The sequence below is a fragment of the Equus asinus genome, chromosome 22, assembly GCF_041296235.1.
Source record: "Equus asinus isolate D_3611 breed Donkey chromosome 22, EquAss-T2T_v2, whole genome shotgun sequence".
In the NCBI taxonomy this organism is placed as follows: Eukaryota; Metazoa; Chordata; class Mammalia; order Perissodactyla; family Equidae; genus Equus; species Equus asinus.
This window is the reverse complement of record NC_091811.1, coordinates 18,674,440-18,692,451: the sequence shown is the minus strand read 5'-3', so window position 1 is coordinate 18,692,451 and position 18,012 is coordinate 18,674,440. Positions and strand designations below refer to the sequence as shown.

The window sequence follows — 18,012 nt, the reverse complement described above, 5'->3', positions numbered from 1 at the left end:
AGGCTTCCACAAAGAGGAAACTTTTGAAACAGGAGTATGGCCTGGTGGGCAGGAGAGACAAGAGCCCCTCCTCCCTCCCAAGGGGCCTGTCTTCCTCTCAGAAAAGACCAGGGCAGCTGGGTCCACAGCCACACCATTTGCCTGGCCCTGGGCAGTTGTGACCCTCAGGGCTCCAACTTGGGACCAGATGTGAGACTGGGAACGAGGCAAGGAAAGGGTTACTGAGGATCTGATCAATAAGTAACGTGGCCTCTCAAACGTTTTCCAGAGAAGAAACGCAATGTGCTGTTTCTCAGAAGTCATGTCCTTGTTTTTGCCGATGTTGCCATCTTACGGTGAAACTTACACAGTTGCAGCAAGACTCCTGCAAATTGCTCCACCTCCAAGTGTCCAAAAGTTACCATGGACTCGTTATGTAATTGCATGTTCTTTGAACTCATTATGTAAAGCCATGTTGCATTGAACTCATTGTACAATGGTACCTTGAACTCGCTATGTAATGGCATGTTACATTGAACCTGTTATGTAATGGTACCATGAACTTGTTATATAATAGCCTGCACATGTGCCCTGATTGAGCCCAGTTGTTACATAGTTGTAACATAGCCTCTGCACCCTTGCTAGAAAGTCTCCACGGCACTAAGTTCAGGAGGATCTGCATTCACCAAGAGATGGACCCCATTGAGTTCCGGTACAGATGCTGAGGAAAAAGGGTCTCTAACACTTTACACAGCTGCCCTTCCTTCTCTAAGAGCCAAGTTCATTGGCCTGAGTTCATTGAGGTGGGGAAGAAGAGTCTTCAAACAGACCCCAGTGCTGCTTTAGGGTCCCCCTGACACAGCAATCACTGTTCTATGTCTGAATGTCACTCATGAGTGAAGTAGGCCAGGGCCCCAAAGCAATCAAACCCCATTCTCCACTGTCCGCTCCTGCGCTGCCCTTCTCTACCCCTTTGTCCCCATCACATCATCCTGGGCATTGAAATCCTGGCCGTTCCTGGACTGGGGCTGCTGGGTGACTAAGGACAGGATGTACCGGGTTAATGGAAAAGGGCAGTACAGAAAAGAGAATCCCTTCACCTGTGATTGCCATTGTCCTTTGGATAGGAACCTTAGAAACACAGCAGCAGGCCCTGGGAAGGTCTCTGAAGACTGGGAGAATCCCGATTAGATTAGAAACAGAAGTCCGGACCTCCCACCAAAGGCTTTCCTGTCCCTAAAAATTCAGACCAACCTCCTTAGCCCTTCCCAAGTAGGCCAGCAGGTGGCACCACCATCAGGGATCTCAAAACCAAAAGTAAGTTAAACTGGAAACAGATTTTTGTTTTGTTTTCTTTATGCAAATAGTTCTTTCCCTACAACCTTCCTCCGGGAATGGTCCCCTCCTTCCCTCTCCACAGTCATTCCCTCCCCCTTCCCTCCTCTGCATGACCGCTCTCTCCCTCCACGCACAGTGGATGAAGACGCTGTCAGGAGAGTCAAGGATCCAAAAACAGGCCTTGAGAAATGTGAGTAAGGCTGACGGGGACCCAGCAGGGAGGGAGACCACAGAGGGGAGAATCCTGGGCATGGGAGACAACGCTGCTCCCACATTTATTCAGGGAGACAGGAGCACCCTTCCCCTCCCCATATACCTTATCTATTCCAGTGTGCACACATGTGCGCGCAAGCGAACACATACGCCCCTCCCATCGCTCCTCCTGAAGACGAAAGGAGACCTTAGACATATGAGGTGATGGCCACATTCCCTTCTTCCTCTCAGCTCATAACAGGGGATCAGCGAGATGGGGGATCCCCTCTGCCCAGGTTGGGTGTCCTCTGTGCTCGACTCCGTACTCCACAGGCGGTTTCTCCCAGAGGCCTTTGCTGAGCCTTTGGGAGCCCTTTCAGAGAGCCATGACTGGAAACCCTCACCCTTAATTAACTGGTCCCAAGCCAGCCCTATTCCGGGAAGGGGAGGAGAGTATTGGGACAGGGCAGGGGAGGAGGATGGGGAGAGGGATGGAGAATGTGATGACCTCTGGACTGGACACTGCCCTGGGGAGGAACACCAATGGAGCAGCTCCAGATACTGGCCTCCCCACTCTACCTACCCGCTTCTAGAACATCTCTGTGAGGTCTCGAATGGGCAGAGAGGAAAATGCCCAGCAGGATGACCATCCCATCCCCCACTCCAGCCACTGCACAAACAGCAAGGGTGCTGCACCCCTCCATCCCTACAGATACCCTCTTTCTTTCTGGCAGGTGGCTCTTATACCTCCTGGTGCCAGTCCTGTTCTGCAGGGTGGAAGGCTCCATCCCCATCCCTCAGAAGCTTTTTGGGGAGGTGACTTCCCCTCTGTACCCCAAGACTTATCCCAACAACTTTGAAACAACCACTTTGATCACGGTCCCCACGGGGTACAGAGTGAAGCTTGTCTTCTGGCAGTTTGACCTGGAGCCTTCTGAAGGCTGTTTCTATGACTATGTCAAGGTAGGGGGTCAGGTTGGGAGGGAGAGGGAGAGCTGGGTGTCTCTGGAACCTGAGGACTTGTGCTCTAACCACCCCCGATGGCACTCCCCACTCTTGGACACAGCCCCCGCCCTGTGCGAGATGACGGCCGAGTGAGTTCGGAGAGACAGGTGATGCCAGTCAGGGGTGTCCATTGGGTTTAGAGGCCCTCAGTGAGCACGGAAGGGAGAAACCCCGGGGGAGGGAAGGCACAGGCCCCGATCTCAGGAAATTTACTGTCTACGTGAGTCAGAAAAACCTTCCCCATTTGCTGCCTTGCTGGGAGTCTTTGGGCAAACACTGTGCCTCAGTTTTCCTATTTCCATGAACAGTATCACCATGGCTGCCTGCCTCGACAGGAGCTTGAGAAGGTGGGGAAGAGAAACGTGTGTGGTGGTAGCTCAAGCAGAGCTTTCAGCAAGACAATGGGCTCAGCCCCCTCACTTCTGTAACAACCTAGGGTACCTTCTCACTTCCATCTTTCTATATCCAATAAAAATGAGATTCTAGATTCAGGATTCAAATAGAGCCTACACACGTCCAATAAATGCCATTCCCAGGAGTCTCCCTAGAGGTTATGGGAGAATAACATGAAAATGATATATCTTTCTAGCCCAGAGGACTTGAGAAGTTTGCATTGTTGGAAGGAGGAATCTTGGTGGCAGGATGCTTTTGAGGGTTACGGAATCGGTGAAGAAAGAGATAAGGGAAACTAGACGATGCTTGCCAATGCAAAGCCTGGTGGGCTCCAGAGGTTCACACTCAGTGAGTGTATCAAGAGGCACGGCGGGATGTGAATGGTCTGACTAAGGTGAGGTGGAATAAGAAAATAAAGCAGACAAGTCCAGGCTCTAGGAATGAAGGAATGATAAAGGCCGGGTAGAGACAACCAGGATTCCAGTGGAAGATGGGTATAGAAGAGGGTAGGAATGAAGAAAGGTCTAAAACATGCTGGGGGAACATAAAACAGGGAAGGGGTGATGTAGCAGGCACAGGATAACGTGCAAAGAGTTAGCAGTGGAGACTGGCGAGGACCGATGAAAGTCACCTGGAGAAGTTTACAACAGCCAGAGCCCGGCAGGTAGGGACCAGCTGGAGGCTGTTCCAGCAGGGGAGCATGGTTCGATCTCTGGGCCAAGAGAAGGACCTTCACTGACCTTCCACATGGGGCATGTCTCCTCAACAGCTCTTCTTCCTACCCCTTGTCCTTCCTCCACCAGATCTCTGCTGATAAGAAAACCCTAGGGAGGTTCTGTGGGCAACCAGATTCTCCACTGGGCAACCACCCAGGAAAGAAGGAATTTGTGTCCCAAGGGAACAAGATGCTGTTGACCTTCCACACAGACTTCTCCAATGAGGAGAATGGCACCATTATGTTCTACAAGGGCTTCCTGGCCTACTACCAAGCTGTGGGTGAGTGGTCCCCAGGTGCCCCCTTCTCTGGCCTCAGTCATATTGAACGGGAGCCGGAAAAAAGGTATCTTGAATCCAAAGCAGCAGCAGGAAGCCTGGCCTTCCTTGTTTTTCCCCTCAAGAAAGCTTTTTCCAAAGAGGGCTGTTAACCTGGGCTCTGTCCCCATCAGGCATTAGAGAGGCCTGGAGGTCCAGGTGGCCAGAAGCTGGCTTTGTCTTTAGGCCTCTGGAGAGTGATCTCTCTGAGACCAATGCCACCACAGAAGTCCCTGGCAGGAATTTAACCCTTCCTTCCGGAATCTCTTCCAGACCTCGATGAATGTGCTTCCCAGCGCAACTCAGTTGAGGAGAATCCCCAGCCCAAGTGCCAGCAGCTGTGTCACAACTATATTGGCGGCTACTTCTGTTCCTGCCGTCTAGGCTATGAGCTTCACAAGGACAGACATTCCTGCCAAGGTGAGGTTGGGATGGTGCGGCAGGCAGGGACTGAGCAAGGGCTTGCTGGGCCAGCCAGAGAATCCTCCGGTGACATCCTCCCGGCTCTGCTCTCACAGCCGAGTGCAGTAATGAGCTGTACACAGAGCCCTCGGGCTACGTCTCCAGCCTGGAGTACCCCCAGCCCTACCCCCCCGACCTGCGCTGCAACTACAGCATCCGGGTGGAGCGCGGCCTCACCATTAAGCTCAAGTTCCTGGAGCCTTTTGAAATCGATGACCACCAGCAAGTACACTGCCCCTATGACCAGCTACAGGTACAGCCATCCTACCCCCTGAGAGACCTCTTCCTCTCCTTCCCATCTTCACTTGGCTCCTCTCATCCCTACTTCCTGCTAGATCCTCTGGCCAATTGGGACAGGAACAACCAACATCACACATGGGCTAGGCAAGTCCCCACACATCTGGAAGTGGGTCCTAGGGATCCCTTTTCCCCCTCCAGCTGCAAATATACACAAAGCAGGATTCCCCCCACCACCACCTACCATCCTGGCCCTGTGGAAAAATGTCTGAATTGGAGAGATGACCCTCCCTCTTCCCCCACCAGATCTATGCCAGCGGGAGAAACATGGGCGAGTTCTGTGGGACACAGAGGCCCACTGACCTTGACATCAGCGGCAATGCTGTGGATCTGCTGTTCTTCACAGATGAGTCAGGGGAAAGCCGGGGCTGGAAGCTGCACTATACCACTGAAGGTAAGGTTGCCTGGGGGCCTCCCTCACTGACCAGCAACGGGGCAGATCAGGTGGATGGAAAGAAGAACAAGTGGCTCTGAAATAAACATGCCCTCTGGTTTCCCCAACAGTCATCAAGTGCCCCCAGCCCAAGACCCTAGACGAGTTCACCATCCTCCAGAACCCACAGGCTCAGTACCAGTTCCGTGACTACTACATTGCCACCTGCAAACAAGGCTACCAGCTCATGGAGGTGAGAGCCCAGGGCTGAGGGGAGAGAGCCGGCCCCACATTCTCACAGTAATTCAGGTGGGTAGGCCCACAGCAGATTTAGGCTCAGCCCCAAGTGGAATCATAGATGTTTGAGCTGGAAGGGTCACCTGGTCTACCAGCTCTCAAACTTGACTGCACATTGGAAACACTTGAAGTTTAAAAAACACTGATGTCTGGGTCCTCTGCTGGAGACTCATTGCATTGGTCTGCAGTGCAGCCCAGGCATCAGGAGTCTTTAAAGCTACCCAGGTGATTCTAATGTGCAGCCAAGTTTAAGAAGTACTGGTCTAGTCCAATAGCTCACGTAGAGAACTGAAAAGGCAGGGGTGGAGGTGGCGTGTAAGGAGTGACTCACCCAGCATCACAGCGATTTTGTACAGCAGGGACTAGGACCAAATCTCCCGCCTCTCGCTCCAGGGTTCTTTTATGCACCTTGGTGGTCTCACCCGGGGCCACTATCCTGTCCTCAGGTTGCAGACTCAGGAAAGTATGTGGTTTTATCATTCGCTGGCCAATCTCACAAAAGTTGGTAAACTAAAGTGCTATTTAAAAAAAAACAAACGATTGGAGTTACCCGTGGCCAGGGACCTGGGACTGGATCTCCCATCTTTGTTTATGGAAGACCTAATCAGAATCAGAGAAGAGACCTTTGGTGTGTTCTTAGGTAGTTGTTAATTCATTCAACAAACATTTTAAGTGTTTACTGAGTATCAGGCAGTGTTCCAGATGCAAGAGGTACAGTGAAAAGAAACACATATTCACACAGCCTCCGTGGAGGTTACCTTGGAACGTTGCATCAAGCCAAGTTAGCCAGATGAACTGCTCTTTACTCCAGGATGCTTCCAGCTAGGACATGAGGACTGAGTGTCCTGGGCCCAGAAGACTGGACACTCACATACTCTCTGCTCGTGTTGCAACCTCCCTTCCCTATGCCACCACCTCCCTTACCTTGACATTTGTCATTCACCTCATAGAATTTAAAGCAAGTCACACAGTTTATCTCACGTTATTTACATTTCACTCAGCATCCTAGTTCTCATACACACTCTCTTGCAATCTCTTCCAGAGCTAACTCTCTGGGATGATCGCTGGTCTTAATAAAACCCATTCATATTGTCCAATTCCTTTTCATTTCAGAGGGTGCTGTTTGCTCATCTTGTCCCTGCTCTCGCTCAACTACAATGGCACTTAGCATCCATCAGTATCTCGAACACCCTTGAAAGTGACTGGGCTGCACTAGGACTGTAGGAAAGGCCCTTTCCCTCGGGAAAACTGCAGTCTAGGAGAGCTGAAGCGATGCAGGCCGAGACTAGCAGGGCACTCCAGAGCGAGAGAAACAGGGTCCTGCTTCAGAGCAGAGTCTTTTGTTTCAATGCAGAAAACATACAACTGGGCTTATTTTTTTAATTTAAAATTGTGAGGTTCAACTGGACCTCAATGAAAACAGGCAAGAGTCTAGAGAGAGGATTATTGGGTACGACAACTGGCCCTTGCTCTGACTTTCTATTGTATGACTCAGGGCTCCCGTCTGTAACTCTGGCCTGAGAGGACTGGCTGGTGAGAAGGTCAAAGGAGCCCCATCCATGGGGCTGCTGAGGTCTGAGAGCTCAAGAGGTGTCTTTGCATTCCCTACTGCTCCTGTGTGGGAAAAGCAGGAAGGAAACTTCGGGCTTCCTTGTCCTAATGGCACTTCTACCTCTGCTCAAACAGGGAAAACAGGCACTGCTCTCCTTCACAGCTGTCTGCCAGGATGATGGCACATGGCATCGTGCCATGCCCAGGTGCAAGAGTAAGTCACAACTCAGGATGCGTCTGCCCCTGGGGACTTCCCATGCCCCAGCCTTGGGGACCTAGGCTGAGAAGGAAAGAGGGGGTCTGAAGTAAGCCTCTCCCCAAAAGGCCCTCCCCCTGACTTGTGCTTTGAAGACTGTGGCCCACCTCAGGAACCAGTCAGCCCTCATCTCAGCAGGATTGATGGGCTCCACCCAGAACTGAATTTTACTCTATCCAACTCCCATCCACTGCAGGTGCCCCCACCGACCATATTTCCCTATGGTTCTCAGCCTGTTCTGTGGGCAGACAACTCACCTTCCTCCCACTGAAGTTCCAGTATTGTCATTCTCAGCTCTCATACGGCCCTATGTTCTCTCCAAGTCAAGAACTGTGGGCAGCCCCGAAGCCTGACTAATGGGGACTTCAATTATACCACTACAAAGGGAGTGAACACCTACCAAGCCCGTATCCAGTACTACTGCCATGAGCCGTATTACAAGATGCAGACCAGACATGGCCTCAGCGAGTCCGAGCGAGGTAGGGACCCATGCAAATGGCCATCTTCTCCCTTCCATCTTCTTGGGATATCTTCTGAGATTTCTTCCAATGGAATCCGTAAGGAATGTATATTAAGGTATCTGCCCAGAAAACTGGCTTCAGGGGCCTAAAGTACAGTGCCAAGAGGCATCTGGTAGGGTTGAAGAAGGAGGCACCTGAGCTGATACAAAGAAAGACTTGAATCTCATAAACAGTCAGCTCCCTCTTACCACCACCACCACCACCACCGGTACCACCTTCATCACCATCACCTCCCACCACCACCATCACCACCACTATAGCTACATCAGTGGGACTTCCCCCAGCATCCTCCCCACTCACCCCCTCAGGCTGCTATGTTATGATTTGTTGCATTTAGGTTTACCAAATGACTCTCAAACTCATCTATGGGTATCTTTAAAACTTTTTTTAAGTAAAAGAAATCACATGCTTTGTAGGTTTGAAACATATAAAAAAAGATAAAAATCTTACATATAGGTTATATATGGTACTATTGAAGAACTGAGCTTTGAAGTTAGACAGGTCTTACTTTGCATCTTGGTTCGGGAACTTAGAAGTTATGTAATATCATGCAAATTATTTAAGCTCAGTTTCTGCATCCAAAAAATGAGGATAATAATGCATACCTGAAAGTGTCACTGTGGCACTTAAATGAGGGGTAATCCAGATAAAGTGCTTAGCAATAAGCATGGCACAGTAACAGCAGTCAGAGGATGCAGCTACCATTAATATCTACAATCCCGCTACCACAGTGCAGTCACCAATAAGATTTCGATATGTTCCTGCCAGTGTTTGTGTCTACTTTCACAAACGTGGATCCCATCAAACATAGAGTTAAGTATTCTGATTTCGTCACTTAATATTAAAACAGAAATATATCTGCGGAGCCTCTTAACACTTGATATTCCATCCTTACATATTTGAAGCTTTCCCTATCCCCCCTCCCCCACCCCCACCCCAAACACTCAGTGCTCATTGGCCTCTGCAGCCTGGTTTTCCTGCCCACCACCTCCCAACCTGATCACAACCCCTCTCCCCTCAGGGATGTATACCTGCACAGCTCAGGGCATTTGGAAGAATGAATACGGAGGAGAGAAGATTCCGCGGTGTTTGCCAGGTGAGTGAAAACCCTCCAGGGCCATCCTTAGTGACTTTTGCAGTCCCACAGGACCTCAGAAAAAGGATGCACAGAGAATGGAGACAAGGTGAGTGGAGAGACACTCCAGCTGGAAGTGGAAAGTAGACCTGAGCAGTAAGGAAAAAGGAGAGGAGACGTTCCAAGAGAAAGGGAGAGAGGGACCCAGAGAACTCGACTCGGTCCTGACATTCCAGCATTTTCACTGAGCAGATGGGAAGTCAGAGAATAAAAAGAGCAAGAAAAACTCCAGGAAGAAATAAACAAAAACAGGGAGAAGACTCTGGTCAAGGATGGAATGTAGGAAGTGGAGGAGAAAGAGGAAAGGGCCCAGAGCCAAAAAGAGGGGATGAAAAGGGAAGTGACTGGCCACTGGAGGGAAGAGGGCGGGCCTGGAGTTGACTCGTCCTTGCCTTCCCTGTCTCTCCTCCAGTGTGTGGGAAACCCGTCAACCCTGTGGAACAGAAGCAGCGCATCATTGGAGGGCAAAAAGCCAAGCTGGGCAACTTCCCGTGGCAGGCGTACACCAACATCCACGGGCGAGGGGGTGGAGCCCTGCTGGGCGACCGCTGGATCCTCACGGCTGCCCACACCCTCCGCCCCAAGGACCACAGCGCACAAAACAATGACAGCGTGGATGTTTTTCTGGGCCACGTAAGCGTGGAAGAGATCACAAAAATGGCACACCACCCTGTCCGCAAGGTCATCATCCACCCAGACTACCGCCAGGAAGAGTCTCACAATTTTGAGGGAGACATTGCCCTGCTGGAGCTGGAAAATAGTGTCACCCTGGGCCCCAACCTTCTCCCCATCTGCCTCCCTGACAACGACACCTTCTATGACTGGGGCCTCATGGGCTATGTCAGTGGCTTTGGGATAATGGAGGACAGGCTTTCTCACGATCTCAGGTTTGTCCGTCTGCCCGTAGCTAAGCGAGAGGCGTGTGAGAGATGGCTCCGGGGAAAAAGGAGGAACGACGTGTTTTCTCAGAACATGTTCTGTGCTGGGGACCCGTCTTTAAAGCAGGATGCCTGTCAGGGGGATAGCGGAGGGGTCTTTGCAGTGAGGGATCAAAATAACGATCGGTGGGTGGCCACTGGCATAGTATCCTGGGGCATCGGGTGCAGCAGGGGGTATGGCTTCTACACCAACGTACTCAACTACGTGGACTGGATCAAGAAAGAGATGGGGGAAGAGGACTGAGCCCAGAATTCACTAGGTCAGAATCCAGAGAGCAGTGTGTAAAAAGAAAAGAAAAATCATCTGACCAACTCTTGATAACCACGAAGAATCCATATTAAAATCACTGATGCAGAAAGACACTGTGTGAAATAAATTCTCTTTTATAATCCCATCCACATTCTTCACCTGAAACAGCCCGAAGGTCACCTTTCTTTCCTCTCAGGATTGCAGAAGCTATACTCCACAATCTCTAACAATCATTGTTCTCTTCTATCTTTATACCGTTTACACAATGAATACTCAAGTGAATAAAATTCTTTCCAAACAAAATTTTACGAGAGATTCCCGTATGTAAAAAGAATCAAAAGCCATATTTAATCAACATAAAAATATTTAGTAAGATCATATTTAAAATATTTACTCAGGAAGGCAATGAGAACAATTGAGTTTATGCACACATTTACAATTAGGGTTGTAGATAATTTATTTCTGTGTTTTCTTTTGATTGTACAATGGGAAGAAAATCCTGATTTTCCCACATGCATAGTTGGACATACAACACCTTTTTAAACAGCTCACCTTCCAAAATTCTCTAATTATTCCTTAAGAGAGGAGTGGTATAAAATTTTTTTTTTTGCATGTTGAATTAATATTTTTAAATAAAATATTCCTTAAGATACATTCCTTAAGATATTCCTTATTTTAATGTATTCCTATATTAAAGGTACTCCTTAAGATACATTTAAAGGTTAGAGAAGGACTCAAAACTTGGGATAAGCATTATAAGTATTTATAATAGATTATTACCATGATGCTATTGCACAAGCACTCTTCTGGACTTGTTTGAACAATTGCACAAGAGCCGACACACACTAAAAACCTTCCCAAGTAGTGACAAGTTTTTAAGTCCAAATGCAGGTCCACAGTCTTATCTGACACCCTCAGGGCTAAGTGCCTTTCAATATTCAAAATTTTACAGAGTTCAGAAATGTAATATACTGTCTATTATGTAATGTCCCCAGCAGGGTCTAGGGCAGCACCCAAGAGAAGACAGATGAATAATTCTTCTGAAAAACATTTGAATAGTCACAGTAAATGAGATAGAGAAAGACTATAAACTACCCATCAGCTCAGGTCAAGTTTTGCCACTAAATAAATTTTGGTGCCAAACTTACCAAAACACTTTCAGTTTTTAAGAGTACTTTAGATGTCAGGATGGTGGATTTCAAGATTGTGAACTTATGGGCAGAAAGGAAAAGAATAATTTTTCTCGTATAGTCTACACAAAAGCATACACAAGTAGTGTGGCATACATTTGAGGAGCATACATTGATTGCAATGTTTTCTCTGGTTAGAAATGTTTTCAGAAGTGAAGCACCTCCAGGATTCCCAAGGAGGTAGGAGTGGAGTGGGTGGAGGAGACGGAGGTGGTAAAAACAAAACTAAAACTAAAAAAAATTGAACTATACAATTTCTAAGGTTTCTAGCAAATTTAAGTTATTTTTTAAAGATTTTATTTTTTCCTTTTTCTCCCCAAAGCCCCCTGGTACATAGTTGTATATTCTTCATTGTGGGTCCTTCTAGTTGTGGCATGTGGGACGCCGCCTCAGCGTGGTTTGACGAGCAGTGCCATGTCTGTGCCCAGGATTTGAACCAACGAAACACTGGGCCACCTGCAGCGGAGCAAGCGAACTTAACCACTCGGCCACGGGGCCAGCCCCTTAGCAAATTTAAGATTTTGAGTCCCTGTCCTTATGTAATCAGCAAACTCATCCCAGGAGGGTCCAATGACTGCTCTGACCTTCCTGGTTTCCACTGCTCTCCTCCAAAGTCATGTGCATCTTATCCTTCAAGTGCGCTGGAGTAGAAAAATAAGGACAAAACCAATGCTCTATGAATAGATAACTAACAGAAAAGAAAATATAAACTGCTTTTGGGCTTTGGGGCTTAACCTAACTCATAAGAAGGAAAATATTTATATTAAAACTCTGCCTTTTTACCCGTGAGACTGGCAAAGACATACCATGTTGATGAAGACGTAGAGAAAACAGTCACTCATGCATTGCTTTTTGGAAGGTAAATTGATACAAACTCTATGAAGAGCAATTTGGCAAAGCATAATCAAAATTACAAATGCACATTCCTTTTGACCCAGCAACTCTACTTCTAGGAATTTTTCCCAGCAACATTCTCACATAGGAGATAAATGACATATGTCCAAGGTTAGTTATCACAACATTGTTTATAACAACACAGTATTAGAATCCTGAATTCTGAAAGGTCTGGCACCAAAGTTTCAAGTAAATTATGGAATATCCAAATAACGGACTACAGTGTAGCCATTCAATCTCCAAGATAGATAAATGAAAAAAGTTAGAAGCAGAACAGTATGTATAAAAGACTGTTGTTTGTATAAAAAAGAGGAATGGGTATATATTGCTTTTATATGTATAAAATATCACTGGAAGAAGATATAAGAAATGCTAGTGGTCTCTGGGAGAGAACAGGAGTAAGAAGAAAAGCTGTCACTGTACGCTCTTTTGATCTTTCAAATTTTGAGCCATGTAGACGTTTTACCTATTCAAAAAAATACAGAGATGGAGCTCTATTAAAATATTTTTAATTAAAAAAATTTAAAGAAGTAGCCTACTTGAGAAGGTTGACACTTAGCAAAGATGGACATTAGATATTCAGATCTAGGGAAAAAGCGTCCCACAAATAGGGAGTAACCAGTACAAAGGCCCTGAGACAAGAACATGCTTGAGCCGTTAGGGAATAGCAAAGGCGGCCAGCACAGAGTAATATGAACTCACATTTTGAAAGGCTCACTCTGGCTGCTGAATTAAGGTCAGTATATAGGTAGAAAAGAGCATACAGGGGACCAGTGAGGAGGGAATTATGGTAATCCAGGCAGGAAGTGATCATAGCTCAGGCTAGGCAGTAGCAGTGGAGGTGATGCAATGTGATCATATTATCGGCAAAATTTTAAGGAAGAACCCAAAGATTTCCTGATGGAGTAAATATTGGGGGGAGAAAGATGAGAAAAAGAGAGAAGTCAACTAGCTGTAGAAGATTACAAGAGGAGCAGTTTTGATGAAAAACATGAGTTCTGTTTGGGACATGTTGAGTGACAGATGCCCGTTGGATCAGGGCCAAGATGGAGTAACAGGGATCAGGGTTCTCTCCCTCCTGAAACAAACCACAGCAACAACAAATACAGGAAACAACAGTTCTCAAGACATTGGACTTCAGGTAACAAAGGACAATGATCCCTGAGAGATAGCCATACGACTGCCCCAGCTTACCGTCTTGAGAGAGTTTCCAAGCTGAGGTGCTGGAAGGAAAAATCCAGGAAGGGCTCAGTCGACTCCCTGAGTTGAAGAGACGGAGCCAAAAGTGCAGGGAGACCAAGGCCACTAGAGTTCACAGAAGTGAGTATCAAAGAGGAGGAAGCCACACAGAGAGAGCTCCAGAGATCTGCAGAAGATCCCTACAAGCATTGACCCATATGTAAAGAAATAACTCAAAGATGGAGAAAAAGGGCATATGAGATGATTAGAGGAAATAGTACCCAGTGATCACCAGAGCTGGGAACAGTGCCCAATCCCATCAGACATGCTGGAAAACCTCAGAATTCCTGGAACATTGGGTAAGACATGCAGGAGGGTCTTGTCTCAGTGGTACGGAACAATTAGCCCTCGATTCAGTGCTGCTCTTGTCCCATTAACACGTTTTAAAAGCAAGACCCAGAAGGATCAAACTGATTCCAAGCAACTTAACTGAGTCCCAGAAGAAAGCCCCAGTATATTTGTAGAATTATGAAAATATCCAATACCCAAGATAAAATTCACAGAGTCTGGCAACAATCAAAGACTCCAAGGCCCACAAAGAAACAGGAAAATACGGTCTGTAATGAGGAAAAGAATCCACTGAAACCAACCAAAACTGACAGAGACGTAAGGCTTAGCAGACTGGGCCATTAAAACAGTTCTTATAACTGTATCCTTCGTGCTCAAAAAGTTAAATAAATGTCTATCAGACACCAAAGGGGACATGCTGAATAGGCTGTGTGATGTATAAGTTTGGAGTTAAGGGAAGAGGTCTGAACTAAAAATGTATATTTCAGGGCCATTGGTAGATATATAAATGGGTATTTAAAGCCACGAGCTTGAATGAGGCCACCAAAGGAGTGAAGATGAATAGAAAAGAAAAAAGGACCAAAGACTCTGCCTGAGGAATGCTAGCATTAAAATTCTGAAAGAACAGAAAAAATCAGCAAAGAAGGCTCAGAAATAGTGACTGTTATGGAATGAACATTTGTGCTCCCTCAGAATTCATATGGTGAAGTCCTAATTCCCAAAGTGATGGTATTTGGAGGTGGGGCCTTTGGGAAGTAATTTGGTTTAGATTAGGTCGTGAGGGTGGGACCCTCATGACGTGATTAGAGCCCTTATAAGAAGAGGAAGAGAGAGAAATCTCTGTCTCCACACATGTGCACCAAGGAAAGGCCATTTGAGCACACAGTGAGGTGGCTGTCTGCAAGCCAGGAAGAGGGCCGTTCTTAAGAACCACACCTGCCAGCACCTTGATCTTGGACATCAGAGCTGGGAGAAATAAATGTCTATTGTTTAAGCCACCCAGCCTATGGTATTTTGTTAAAAGCAGCCTGAGCTAAGACAGTAACCGCTGAAGTGGGAGGAACACCTGGAGAGTTCAGTACTTCAGAAGCCAAGGGAAGAAAGGGCATCAAGGAAAAGGAGTGATCAATTGGTCAATTGTGTCAAATGTTGCTTATAGGTTGAGATGAAGACTGAGGATTAGTCCTTGGATAGAGCAACGTCAAGCTGTTGGAGGAACTAGAGTCAAGAGAAAGTTTTTTTAAGATTAGAGAAATAATAACATATCTATAGGCTGATGGGGATTACATAATAGAGAGAGAAAATGATGGTGATGGGGGAGGGGAGGGAGAGATGGAATGCAGTCGGAAGCCTGGATAAGTTATCTAGGGTAACAGACAGGCAAGCAGAGTATAAGATGCTGCTATTTCAGTAGGTGTACTGGTGGAAATGTGTAGAAATTCTTTTCTAATTCTCCATTTGTCTTGGTGAAGTAGAAAATAAGGTCATCAGCTGAGAGTGTGGGTGGAGAAGGATTTAGGGTTTTGAGGAGAGAGAAGAAGGAATAAAATCGTCAACGAGGAGAGTAGGAGAGAGAAGGGATTAGGGAATTTTGATTGCCTGGGAGCATTAAGTGTCCTCTTGAGATTCATGGTCATGAATTAAAAGTGAGACAATTGTTCTCCCTCTTTTTTTTCTTTTTTTGAGGAAGACTGGCCCTGAGCTAACATCCAAGTGCATCTTCCTCTACTTTATATGTGGGACACCTGCCACAGCATGACTTGCCAAGACGTACATAGGTCCACACCTGGGATCCCAACCGGCGCACCCCAGGCCGCCAAAGCAGAACATGGGAACTTAACCACTGTGCCACCGGGCCTGCCCCGAGTTGTCCTTACTTTTGAGAGACAGTTGTGTGAGCTTGGCTGTGTGTTTTCCCCCAGGCACTATCAGTGGCACCAGCACAGTACAAGCACAGGGGAGGCAGGTTTGATTTTGCCAAGTGAATATACTGAAACCATAGAAGGGCAAGGGAGTCCAAGTTGTATGCAAGAGAGTTATTATATGGAATTAAAGCTGGGTAAAGAGGAAATCAAGTATGAAGGGGGGATGATAGTAAATTTGCAGTAGGATTGATGCATTCCTGCTGTGGGATATAGGAAGAGCAGTCCTATAGGAATTGATCTGGAAAAATAGGAGGTGGTGGCAAAAGAATGATATGTGTGAAACTGAGATTATTGGAGAGGTTGCAGTTACTGGTAATGACAAAGTCTATCTAGGGATTTCCATGGGAGTGTGTGGCTGAGATAGAGTGTAACATAAGATTATTGGAGGGGCCGGCCCGGTGGCGCAGCAGTTAAGTTCCCACGTTCTGCATCAGTGGCCTGGGGTTTGCCGGTTTGGATCCCGGGTGTGGACATGGCACCACTTGACAAGCCATGCTGTGGTAGGCTCCCACATATAAAGTAGAGGAAGATGGGCACGGATGTTAGCTCAGGGCCAGTCTTTCTCAGCAAAAAGAGGAGGATTGGTAGCAGATGTTAGCTCAGGGCTAATCTTCCTCAAAAAAAAAAAAAGATTATTGGAGAAGAAGATTCGTGGAACTACAAAGCCAAAATTTTAGATGGATCACCTATCTGTACATTGAAACTGCCAAAAATTAAGACAGGAATATGTTAGAATGACAGTGAATCAGGAACCAAGATCATTGAGAAATGAGGGGAATGACCCAGGTTCCAAGAGATGACCACAACAATGAGTAGATGTGGATGACACAGTCTGATGACATGAGTTTTAAACTGGGAGGTGGAGAGAATGGTCTGTACATGGCAATGAGGATCATGGAAAGCAGTCACACACTGCCAGGCCCAAGGGAATGGAAGGTTTGGGAGAAAAATAGAGTCACCAAATGAGAAAGCTGCAGGAGGGCATGGTAGTTCAGAGAATTGGCTCTGTGGTCAAACTGCCTGGCAGCTTTCTACCCATGGTACCTTAGCAGGTTACTTAACCTCTTTGAGCCTCGGTTTCTTCGTCTATAAAGTGGGGGTAATAATAGTATCTCATACAATCTCATACAATAGTATCTCATACAACCTCATAAAATACTGGAGAGTTAATTGAGATAATACAGGCTTAATGCAGTGTCAGGCACATTGTAAGCTATAGCGGGGAGATGTCCTTCGGTACCTTACTGCTTTAACATCCACAATTGGAGGGCAGAATCCTTCTTTGTGACTGTGATGTTAGAACCACACTTTCTCCCCTTTTCTCCTCCCAACAAACCTTTCAGTCAGTCTGATAAAATGCAACAAAAATTACTATTATCATCTACTTAGGTAAGGAAGACAAAAGAAAAAATAAACAAATGGGACTACATCAGACTAAAAAGCTTCTGCAAGGCAAAGGAAACCATGAACAAAACAAATAGACAACCCATCAATTGGGAGGAAATATTTGCAAATCATATATCCAACAAGGGGTTAATTTCAAAAATATATAAAGAACTCACACAACTCAACAACAAAAAACAAACAAACTGATCAAAAAATGGGCAGAGGATATGAACAGACATTTTTCCAAAGAAGATATACGGATGGCCAACAGGCACATGAAAAGATGTTCAGCATCACTAATTATTAGGGAAACGCAAGTCAAAACTACAATGAGATATCACCTTACACTCAACAGAATGGCTATAATTACCAAGACTAAAAATAACAAATGTTGGAGAGGTTGTGGAGAAAAGGGAACCCTCATATACTACTAGTGGGAATGTAAACTGGTGCAGCCACTATGGAAAACAGTATGGAGGTTTCTCAAAAAATTAAAAATAGAAATACCATATGATCCAGCTATCCTATTACAGGGTATTTATCCAAAGAACATGAAATCAACAATTCAAAGAGATTTATGCTCCCCTATTTTCTTTGCAGCATTATTCACAATAGCCAAGATGTGGAAGCAACCTAAGTGCCCACCAACAGATGAATGGATAAAGAAGATGTGGTATATATATACCACATGTGATATATGGTATATATATGTGAGGTATATATATACAATGGAATACTACTCAGCTATTAAAATAAAGACAAAATCGTCCCACTTGCAACAACATGAATGGACCTTGAGGATATTATGTTAAGCGAAATAAGCCAGAGAAAGACAAACACTGCATGATTTCACTCATATGTGGAAGATAAACACATGGATAAGGAGAACAGATTAGTGGTTAAAAGAGGGGAAGGGGGGGCTGGCCCCGTGGCCGAGTGGTTACGTTCGCGCGCTCCGCTGCAGGCGGCCCAGTGTTTTGTCGGTTCGAATCCTGGGCGCGGACATGGCACTGCTCGTCAGACCACGCTGAGGCAGCGTCCCACATGCCACAACTAGAGGAACCCACAATG

At 46.4% G+C, this 18,012-nt stretch overlaps 1 protein-coding gene across 1 annotated transcript; it reads left to right on the top strand.

Annotated features, from left to right (window-relative positions):
• The first annotated feature begins 1,090 nt into the window (after positions 1–1,090).
• Positions 1,091–10,322, top strand: C1R (complement C1r). The gene is made up of 11 exons (XM_014866519.3): positions 1,091–1,507; positions 2,244–2,472; positions 3,711–3,903; positions 4,213–4,359; positions 4,458–4,654; positions 4,945–5,092; positions 5,203–5,324; positions 7,055–7,133; positions 7,499–7,654; positions 8,718–8,792; positions 9,244–10,322. Coding segments are annotated over exons 1-11 (2,118 nt in total). The 5' UTR covers positions 1,091–1,505; the 3' UTR covers positions 10,014–10,322.
• The last annotated feature ends 7,690 nt before the right edge of the window (positions 10,323–18,012 follow it).